At 35.3% G+C, this 12,184-nt stretch overlaps 1 protein-coding gene across 2 annotated transcripts in view; it reads left to right on the forward strand.

The window, feature by feature from the left end:
- The first annotated feature begins 210 nt into the window (after positions 1-210).
- The window catches only part of LOC149412861 (uncharacterized), a 77,542-nt gene continuing 65,568 nt past the window's right edge, over positions 211-12,184 (forward strand). For both annotated transcript variants that reach the window (XM_089645133.1, XM_089645134.1), the window contains exon 1: positions 211-2,630. In XM_089645133.1, coding sequence (XP_089501259.1) covers positions 657-2,630 — 1,974 coding nt within the window. In that variant the 5' untranslated portion in view covers positions 211-656. The remainder of the gene's footprint in view (positions 2,631-12,184) is intronic.

Here is a 12,184-nt window from a genome sequence, read left to right on the forward strand (position 1 = left end):
TACAATATTCATTATGGGAACGGAGTTAAGGAAAGCCATGTTCGACTACTGTTATTATTATTTGACATTTGATTAAATACAATTTAATGTAAATACAAGAATTTTCTAGCTTCATGCGCAATCTAATGCAAACCAAAGATAAAAAAATGCTCCACCACTCTTTCAGTACTTCGGGTAAAACCGACCACGAGACGTTGATATTCATTGCATTTTAGGACTTACATAGTACTCGAATGTATAATCGACATAGGTGCACATATAGTAGCGCTGTTATTACCTCTCCTTTATGCTTTTAACGAAAAATTTAGTAGAAAGAGAGCATTACAACTCTCTGTGAGCTCTCACCAGTAGGACACATTATTGCAAGTGATACCTACGTACATAAAGGTAATAATTAGTTTTGAATTTCAGAGTGCAAAATTGGTGAAAATTAAACGCAATTTACGGTCGTGTTATGATTGAAACACTAATGGTCAGCATTGGAGCATTGTGTGCGTGTTGTTGGTGAGTCGACTGATAAGAAGAACATCCTTAATTGACCGCAATCAGTTTCCTCCCGTCATGTTTGCGTTCTGAGTCGTGTACAGACACCGCGCATACCAGTGCAAGATACTAACACCACGCTGGGTACCGAGATAGGAGCTGACCAGCCCACTATGGCTTGTGGAATACCGCCAGAGGAAAGTTGGTTGCCGCGCGCGCTACAGACTAGACTTGTCGACTCTATCGGTTCTCTTGACTGTGCGGGTAGTGATACCCAGCCGGGCTCTCTAGAAGTGACACAAGACGTGCGGGCATGGCTCTGTGCACTCAGGTTCACCGTAAATGATTACGAGGACCGCCCGCGCAAAGAAGAACCACCAATCCTTCAGAAAGGCCTCAGTGACTCTGACCTGTCAACAAACAGCTTCGAATTCATCGACCTTGAACATCTCAACCTAAACAAACATTTCGCCGTAAGTGAAACAACTCAAGTGATAAGTGATCCCAGTGCGGAGGATGATGTGTATACCAATGTCTTTGATGACATCTTGTGCAACCTCGGAAATGAGATTTTTCAACTTAATACGTATCACAAGAAGTACTTCCGAGAGGCAAGAAGCAGCGACTCCAGCGAATTCGAACATAGTATTATGCACGTTTTCGATGACTTCTTAGAAGAAGTTCGATCATCAACGCCGCTGTTGGACGATGTCAGTATAAATAGTGATTCGGAAAAGGAAAATGGAACAATGGAATTGAAAGTTCCGGTCATCAATAAGATTCGCAGTTTTGGCAACCTTTCCGCGCTCTCCGACGAAGTCTTTTTACGATCTGGGTCATCGAGTAGAAACGCTTCTAATGCTAACTTGGAGAAAGACAACGAAGAAATTCTGCTCCGAACATTTCCACGATCGGAGCAATACAAGCATGCTAGTTTCGATATCAACAGAATATTTGATAAAGGAGGCGTGGCACCCGTCCCCCCGAAAAGAAAGAGCCGGCTGTCAATTCAATCACCGATGGAACAATCAGAGATAGTCATTAAAACTACGCCGATACCTAAGCAAAGATGCGTCGTAAAACCCGTTCCAAAACCTCGAAATCTGGCAAAAGTAGACCAGCTAAGGGCTAAGCTCGATAACGACACTGAGATAACAGGGGGGTTAAGCAAAAAGGCGGTCGCACATCCGGCGCACACAGACGCCAGCGATAGTGGCAACAACTCACCAGCGAGTGACGACTACTCAGATTATCAGAACTTATGGCTATGTACATCGGGTTGCCAGAAACAGGTTATCAACAGCGCCGCCGCATCTTTCAAAGAAAACTTCGGCGAAGTAAACACGATAAGATACGATAGCTTGAGGGATATTTCTAACCCGACACCTGATACTGCCAAGCAGCGAATAGTATCATGTGGGCCTCTCCCAAGAGCACCCGTGCACTCGGGAAGTTGTAGCAGCAATAAGAGTGATTGGACGGAAGGAAGAGGTGTTGAGGGCGGGAAGGTCCTGGGACCGCCTCGCTTGGATGAACACATACATAAGAGGCTCCCCGATGCGAAGAAAACGGAAGCGCCGAGAGTGAAGCCGCCAAGACGTATCAACGCGGACATTGTTAAGTGCACTTCCGAATGTGACATCACGGACGAGTGTCACCGCGCGCTCTCTCGCCACGGCGAAGGGACGTTAGGAATTCACGTGAAACGCGATGTCAACAATGCCACGCCTCCCAGAGACCCAGGGAGCAGTATCGTGCGAGTGTTCAACAGTGCTACAGTTCCTCGAGCGAAAGAAATGAAAACTTTCGGAAACGTGCGTGCTAGGATTAATAACGTGCAACATGTGGAAAATTATGAGTGTGCCTCAGACGGTGCGGATAGCGTTTGTGGTACAGACTATCTCAATACAACAACAACGACAGAAGATGATTGGGAGAGCAGTGTCGAGCTGATCAGTGACAGTGACTCCTATCGACTGAGGACTCACGGCAGAAGGATAGCCAGTGACTCCACTGACTATGCCTCGGAGAGTCCTATCTACGAAAACCTCCGGGACGTCATCAGGATGAAACCGGTTCCTGATGATATCATAGCGTGGAAAGCTATGCTGATGGATCCTAACTGGATTGAGGACGAGGAAGACGAGGTTTGAAAAGGATTCAGTTATTTCCGTTCTACTAAAACAATAAAAAGTTAACATTCTTACTAATCCATGAAAAATGTTGTTATCTTTACGCAGCATGCAATAACACAACGTGTATATTGACTCAATTGAATTCTTAACAGTTATTTACTAAACCTTACAGTAAAGAGATAAGATTGTAAACAGAATGACACAATGTTTACGGCCTGTAGTTTTCCCAGGTAAAATCACATTTCATGGAATAATGTACATGCATAGCTTCGAGCTGTTTAGAATCCTAGTGAGTAAAACGCATGCACCGTGGGATAGTAATATTATCACAAACGCAATAATTCCACTAACATACTACTACCGTATATAAAAAACAAATTTATTCATATTATGCAGAACAACGTCATAGCAGTTTTATGCATTCCTACATTAAATTGGTGTCATTTTTCAATAAAGGCGAGATTGCAGCTAAAAGTATAATTTATGTGCATCTGAAATTTATGCAACATTCACTGGCATGATTTAACTAGTCTCGTCCATCTAATTTTATGCAATGGGCACATACATATTAATTTACGTATTGGTTATTCACGGCGGATCTGCAGGTTGCCTCGATAGCTCACCAGTTCATAGCAACAGATAGTGGAAGGTGCCAAGTTCAGATCCCGGTTGCGACGACAAACTGTATTGAATAGCCAGGTACCACCTTCCTACCAGGTACCCTTCTCCTTCCTCTCACCACATCTTTCAGCCTCACAATATTATTACATAATTGGGGATACCACAATCTCACTGGCTCCAAACGGTTGGGAGCAGTTAGAACTCTTGTGCGGTATCTATATAAAGGTGGCCTGGCTGTTCAAAACCCCAAACAAGAGTAAACCCATTTAAGTGATGTTTCGATTTAGATTTGTGGTTTTTCACCAGGACGATACTGAGAGTTTCTACCAAGATAAAAAAACCATTTCATGCTTCAAAAATGTGCACTAAATATACACTAAAGTAAAATTATTAATTATGAATGTTGTGATCCACCATCAATTAAAGTATGATACGGACAAAGTTAAGTAAATAGTGTATTTTTAATTCGACTCATAAAATTTAATAATAATAAACATGTTGATGAAAGATCTGAACGCAAAAAGCGACTATTTATAATAATGAAGTAAATATAAATAAGTCTTATCATTTTATACTATTTAATAAATATAACTTTATCAACCTGTTTTAATTGCTTATAAACTTTATTGGTCACAAGATAAGATTTAGAAATATAATGCTTGCCTTTATGTTTGTTTTTGGATTGATTGAGAAAATTAATAATTTCTATAAATAAATCGATTCTGGGCGAAGAGAAATGTGTATTTAGTAGCGTAGTAACACACGTGCAGTACCCCGGGCAAACCCACCATTGCCTTTGATAAAAAAGGTAATTTTTTTTTGTAATACCGTATGATAGTCGTGAAATTACATAATGTCAATAATAATGAAGGGTCATAAAGTTTATTAACCGTTATTGGTATAGAACCGTGTGTACAAAAGAGTCGCCAACATCTTTCATCTACAGATCTATACTAGACGGAGAAAAAATGATCATGTTAATAAAGTGACTGCATGCGAACTTCCAGATAAAATATTAGTAATTCAGAATATATCGAGAACGCGTGTTCTTTTTCTAATAGATAAAAAGACGGAATGCTATTTGCTATGTCAGTATCAGTATCAGTATTTGTATGAATACATGTTCCGCCGTCCTCACAAAACATTTGCTTTGGACTGATACTTTGTTAGGAACTCTTTCAATTCATTCGTTATAGGCCCGCAGTCCCAATTTTAACAGGAAAACGAATAATTTAATAAGATTTGGGAAAGTTGGATAAAGTGGGGAGGGGAACTTTTTATACATTTTAGGTTTGACTCTGCGACGGGCATTTGTATTATGTATTGCCAGACGGTCAATAAACAAGATAAAAGTGTAATTCCACCACGAATTGACAGTTTCTAAAATAGAGAAAAAAACTGTTTTACGATAGTAATATCTTTCAAATATGTCAAAGAATAAAGGTTGTTGTGTGTTATTATTTGGTGTGATGGTTTGGAAAAAAAGGTTACTTTGATAAGGACGAATATTTGACATTGAAATATGGATTTTTTTCAGGGTAACAAACCCATGAACCCGAGATAAGAAAGTAATCGATCGTCCTCTATGTCTAAATCAATGCTAAGTGACACTAAATACCAGCTACTAAGCTGATTTAAGAATTTTAAAAATGCTTAGCTTTTAAAACAAGATAAGAAATGAAACCGTAAAAACCAAAGTTTTTTAACGCGTATAGGTCCGCGTGCGTTTACGTGATTGCCACTAAATTGATAAAATGCATTTTCATCGACAACGAGTCTTTCTGCCGGGTTGCAGCTCGATCGTATTGCGGGAGATGGTTTATTTTCCGCTTCAAAGATTTGCAACCAGATTCCCGGAAACAAAAGTGAAACTCATATGGATGTATTTAAAAATATGTTATTTCTATTTGTCTTACAGTATTTAGTGTTAGGTCTAGTTGTTTGAAATCCCGTCACATTGGACGTTGTCATCAAATTGTATATTTAAGTCGATTATAATTTTTTAATGTTTGCCACTTCCGGCCCCTTAGCGTTTGGTCAAATATCCTTCAGTACAATGACTATGTTTTTTGCTGAATTATATTAATTTGTTATCGTATTTAGTGTTAGATCTAGTTGCCCTACAGTATTTAGTATTAGGTCTAGTTGCCTTACCGTATTTAGTGTTAGGTCTAGTTGTTTGAAACCCCGTCACATTGGACGTTGTCGTCAAATTGAATATTAAAATCATTTAGATTTTTTAAATTTTGGCCACTTCAGGCCCCTCGGCGTTTGGTCAAACATCCTTCAATACAATACCAATGACTATGTTTTGGTGATACCCACTAGCGATATGACGACTTTAAATTGATAATAAGAGAAACATTTCCTGTCACATTAAGCGATCGTCCTTGTCCTTGAGCAAAAATTATAACAATATGTTTTAGTTGTGCAAATAATGACAGACGGTAATTAAAAAATTCTTATGAATACAAAATTACGTATTTTCCAACGTTTACATTTCTCACAATGGAAATAAATCTTTAATGATCGTACCTAAATGTCACGTTCAACGGATTATAGATCGCACTGTACACGTAATTGTTCTCTGAAAATAGTTACATTGATGTAAAAATGCTGCAAAAATGATGGTAAGAGATAACACTAGCAAAAAGTTTGTACATTTTTATGCGTCTTTTATCACCACAAATATAACAATCGCTTGGCAAAAGGAGTTCATAAATGGCCCCATTAAAGCGCAAAAGTGTTATTTTGTTAATTATTTTACAAGAATTTTTTTTAATTTTTAATTTTTTTATTTATTAATATAAAGTTTTTACATGTGTTTTTTGACATCTCGCTCACTAGGGAACACCTGTGTCGATACAAACGTATTCAGATACTGAAAATTTACATGCATAACTAAATCAAAACACAAATTACAAAGTTGTATACATTTTAAACCATGGAGACAATAGAAAGATAATAGAAAGTGTAGGTACAGGGACGACGGACGACAATATTATAAATATATATGGAAAAAAGTATATATAATTAAACTAGACCGGTTAGTGCCTGAGTTGACTTCACGTTTGGGTCCTACCCAGGCGTAGTGTCTTCCATTCCTGGGCTGGCTAAGTCCTCCATCACAACACAAGCAACATTTTCCGTTTACTGTGGTGGTAGTAGGAGATTTTAAAATATTGTCAGGTTATTCGTAACACGCAAATGTTCGTCTTACTTAAAAAAAATTGAGACTCTCACAGTTAATCATAGCCATAAATTGGTATTTAAAAAAATTTATTTTTAAACAATATATAATTTCGTAGTTTATGCAAATATTTTTTATAAAGTAATAAAAAAAAATTACTCTGTTCAAACTAAATGATATTCAATTTAATTTTGGTTTTCATAATATAAACCGACTCAGTCAGGTTATTCATAATTCGTTAATGTTTTCTTTTTTTTCTTTCACCTACATCAGACACACAAATTGTTCAAACGATGGTAGTACTTACATCTAATATATCCCCTAGTTTTATCTAGCATGCCTTTTATTATTTACATGCCTTTTTCCCAATCTGTCTGTATTTTATTAAACATGAACCAGATAAGGTTGTATAATATATCAAGGTGTATAAAACCCGTAAACATCCTTTGATCCTACCCATAAAATACCGGACCCTTTTTTACCGGCAGAAGTAAGTAGTATCGGAGGAACTAAAATCAGATTTAGGTATAGTATCGGACGGAGCAGGAAATTGGTTAAGTTACCTTTATTCCTATTATAATAAAACAACGTACATTTTATCTATATTCGTAGGTACATAACATACATTGTTCACTTTTTACCGTCACAGTCCACGACATTGTCAATAACTAAATGTATAAAACTAGGAATTTTTAAGCTTTTTAAGGTCATTTCATAAAAAAATCTCCACCCTAAATAGTCTTAAATTCTCCAGTCTTTTAAAATAAATACCATGCCACTAATCTTCTAATTAAGGCGAAGCTTAATGCTAAATCACTATTATGATTAATCTTTATAATGAATTGGTACATAATGAATACCAAAAAATATGCTTTAGATAAATTGAAGGTTTTCCTATCGTTTCGCTTGAGTCGAATAGAAATAAAAAAATAAATTACTAAATAAAAAATATAAATGTAAACTAATAAAAAAATATTTTTTCAATCGAAATGTATGAACGCGTAAAGGAAACAACTTTTAATAAATATAGTATTATAGCTAAGATTATCTGTGACAGTTTCACTTGATTAACTTTTTTGCTTGCTTATACATTTGGCTTTGGCATATTTTTGTACGAGTACTAGTACCTAGTACTGTGAATAGAAGAAGTCCAAAAAATATATTTTAAATTTTCTCTTATTTAATAAATATAACCAAAAATCATAAGATTTGTAGGTAGGTACTAATTAGTTAATTATAAACCCATTTAATGTAACGTTTTTTATATAAATTATTTTGTGAAATAACACAATTAATCCAGTAATTTTGACTTGAGCGAGCAGTCAATTGAACCCGCGACCTCCGGCTTGCTAGACGAGAACCCTAATCCTCGACCGCGCCATAAAAGTGCCATGTCTCCCAATTATATCCTTAGTCTGGTGTCTCGCCAAAAAAACCTGAACGGTGAGTTCTGCAGTCATGAAATTTGCACAGCTTTTCTAATTCAAACTATTTCCATCATTGAGTCATATGATAAATATCCCTGTTCAACCGTAAAGATACACAAAATTATTTGTTTCTTATTAAAAGTTAAAACTAATAATAATACACTAGTAATAACGACCCTAACCTCTGTCGACAAACATGCTCATTTCTGAAAACAGAGGATAAAATTACATATATAGGAATAATCATTGATAAAAACCTAAAATGGAAAGATCACATCTGCCATACATTAAAGAAAATTAGGAAATTAATTTATATATTCTTACGAATCAGAAATTTCTTAAGAATGAAAAATCTATACTCAATATATTATGCATTAGTACAGTCTGCTATGCAATATGCCATTATCAGTTGGGGAGCAGCTCACAAAACTAGCCTGACCCCCATAGAAATTGTTCAAAAAGTCATAATAAAAATAATACTAAAAAAACCTCCAGACTTCCCCACTGAATTCGAAGAATTCAAAGTTCCTACATTTAAACAATTATTTATGAAAAATGCAATCATTAAAATTATAAAAGAAAAAGATAAATACTCATTCATAGCTGAAAATCGAACCAGACTTAAATATATATTTGCATGCCCTAAACTACAAACTTCTTTTGCCCAGAACCATTTTACCCACCCAGGAAAACATTTCTTTAATAAATTACCAGAAGAAACCAAAAAGAATTACCCTAAAAACTGATTCCCCTAGTTTCACTTGAAAATCTCGCAAATTATCCCACTATACTCCATTTATCCTCCATAATATATATTTTTCTTCCTTCTAATTAATAATTAGTAATTATTGTGCAAGTATGGCGTAATATTAATTTATTACAACTTGTTTTGATCAACTTTTCTGTAGTGTACACAAAATATAATGGCAATGGTTTTCTCGGAACACCGGATGTTTACATTAACCGCAATGACAATTCAACATGAAACGGCCAACGCTGATTAATAATTTACGCCTAAAATGCAATTGTTCAGTTTTGCCAACAACACAGCGTTATGGAAATAATTAATTAAGCAACCAAAGGGACTTGTGCATTACGACAACACATTAACTAAGTGGTTGCAGGGGATGCAGTAAACCTTTGAAAATTACAAATTTATTTTTATCGCATTGTTCGACATTGTAAAATACCCTCCAAAAAGCATCCCCAAAGATGACAGAGATGTTAGAAACAACCTTTCCCTAGACCCTTACTTTTCAGTGTCATTTTGAGAAGAGTTTATTTTTCTATTTTTCAAAAAGCCAGTATCTAAAATAAGATAAGTGTTGTGTTCCCACAAACAGCTCTCCCACTCGTCGTGGAAGGAGATTTTAAATAATAGGTTCTTTGTGTTAAATCAGGGGTTTATTAATACTTCGCGTATTACAATGGTGACTTGATAGTCGACCCAACTAGGAGCTGGCTAAATAGATCTAAAAACACCAAGTTTGTCTGGGAGCATTCTAACTGGTCCTGGTGACTAATGGCTACTAGCTGCCATCTTGCGGACTTCCAAGCAAGCTCTATGCATTGCCCTCTATGAGTGCATCTGTGAAGCTCTTACTTCCCAACAGTAAGCAAATCTGGCAAACGTTCTTGTGGCATCGACTACTCGTTGAAACTCTTTCATGGTAATGTTATAGCTTTTTGTTCTTGTTTTTTGATTTACACAGTATGATTGTACCGAGACTACCACGGAGGGCGTCAAAGAAAAGCGTTTGATCCTACTTGGCGGCATTTCAATTAGACATAGTTATAAAAGTAGTGAAACAAAGTTTGATGTTATTACTAACTATAAATGCTCGTTGCGCATTCCACTAGCGTTGCCATGTTAGTTAAGCTCGAAGAATTCGTTGTTCAACCTCTCTGCGCGTCTCTCCGTCATGAACTCAAACCCGAGATAATCCGTAGGCATCACCAATGCTGGTAATGTTGTAGGATTGGATGTTTTAATTTGCCAAATTGCCTGCCCCAATATTGATGACTGAGGTTAGACATTTTAATTCGCCTCAAAATGTTTCAATCAACTTTCATGGTTTATCCCACATACAATAACATCAAAATAGAAATCATCCCATAAAAAATGAAACAGATTAAATTACTTGACAGCGAAATAGTAAATATTTCGCTGCCGCAGTTTAAAAATTAAAAGTTTCTTTTTGAAAATAATAGAGGGCGCCACATCCGTTTGCAAGAACTCTAAACTATACAGTGATTAAGATAACAATACTATCAGATATCATTTTTTAAATGACTGAACTAAGCGTTTCATTTTAAATTCTATTGGAATATCTAAATCTTCTATCCAGGCACATAACTCTATTAATAGTCCATTCCTCTTATATCCAGAATGCTATGGCTTATGCATAGAGATGGCAAAATTTAGCATTAATTTTCAGATTTTTTAGCATTAACAATTGGAAATTTAGCGTTTTATAGCATTTTGAGGCATAATTTAGCGTTTTGTAGCAAAATAGAAAAAAAAGTATTTTTTTAATGTTTTTAGCGCATATTTTAAGTATTTTTGGTAAAATATATGTTTAACTTTCATTTTCAAGTATTTCCATGTGAAAGATTATAAATAATTAATTTTAATATTAAATTAATAAGGAAGGAAACTCTTAAGTACGGGTTGAACACAAACACAACAAATGCAGATTGCGATTAACATCAATAGGCGTAATTTATTTCACACAATTTGTGTAATGTCAAAAAGCAATTTTAGCTTACAGTACAAAAATATTAAATATTAACACATAAAATAGTAACAAAATTATAAAAAATCGTGGGAAAGGCTTCCAAAAATGAAATAAAGTAGGCATAATACTTTTCCCTGCACATTCACATGAAACTACCTTCCTTATGCATTTTTCTCAAATCTTCTTTAGTTGTACTGGACTAAATATTACTGTATCAGCTTCTCCAATTTGTATTGTTCTTTGACTTCTGAAATACGCTATATTCTCGGAAAGCGTTTAAATTCAGCGTACAGTATAAATTAAAAATATTAAATATTTACACATAAAATAGTAACAAAATTGTAAAAAGAAGTAGGACAGGCTTCCAAAAATGAAATAAAGTAGGCATATTTGAAATACAGGTAAATACAAAAAACAATGGAAAAGGCACTTTACTGATTGAATGATAGCATTGCGCACGTTTCAATAGTGGGCTCCTTCATTCTCGTACGCCTGTCAGTCAATACCCGGTATTTTCGGGAAATTCGCGCCTATTTCGCTAAATAGAATAATTTAGCTGAAATAGGCCAAAATCACGTTTTTCGCGTTAATTCGCGAAATAGAAATCACTGGAAACACTTTCAAATGCCTTGAAACGCAAAGAAAACTTATAAATGCCCTATTTTCGAACCATAAATATTTTTTCGCGTTTTTAGTTAAAACGAAATTTTGCCATCTCTACTTATGCGTGTCTGAAAATTTCCACCATAGCCGTCGCCATGACTTTTTCAAAATTCCACACGGCAATACAGATGTTTTAGCACAGTACAGCATCACAAGAGAAATCGTGTTATTGAATTGAAATTTTTTGAATTAGTCTTACAACTTTTTTTACCCACCTATCTTCCCAAATATAATCTTGTACTTTAAATTGAAAGACTAATCTGTCCTACAATAAATTAAATAAAATTTAAAAAATCCTGTCACATAAACCCCGAATTTTAGGAAACACATCCAAAAGTTATTTCATCATTTCGACAATGAACTAAACAATGCTTCCTCGTGTCATTCATTAGATATATTGTCCCAGGCATGTCCCGGCCACGACGTATTGCAACTCGCAACAATTGCCCGCACAGTTGAACAACAATTATTAATTATCTGGCACTGCACTTAATTGAATACAAGGAATACACAATTCCATGAAATAAGGTACACCGGTTAAGAAATATTGAACGAGAGAGGAGACGTTTGCCTCAAGCTATTAGAACTTAACATGACCGTACTTTCTATGATTGTAAAGTGTCAATTAATACATTTTAAATATTTATATTTACATGGTCTTACTCCCAGCCAGGCTTTTACATGGATTTTAAAAACGGAATATCAAAGCATGATATAGCAGTAAACAGATTAACTGAATATAAAACAATGTTAGTAAAACGTGTAACAGTAACATAAAATAATATAGAAACTAGAACAATACTACATGTAACATAAATCAATGCATTACCAACGCCACTCTAATTTGTAGGATTCAACAAAGTGCTGGTATAGATTACGCTTAGTTCTATAAATGGAGTCAATAAATATATCAATAGTACCCCAAAT

This window comes from Hesperophylax consimilis, chromosome 22 (genome assembly GCF_061612785.1).
Source record: "Hesperophylax consimilis isolate HC1 chromosome 22, BYU_Hcon_1.0, whole genome shotgun sequence".
Taxonomy (NCBI): Eukaryota; Metazoa; Arthropoda; class Insecta; order Trichoptera; family Limnephilidae; genus Hesperophylax; species Hesperophylax consimilis.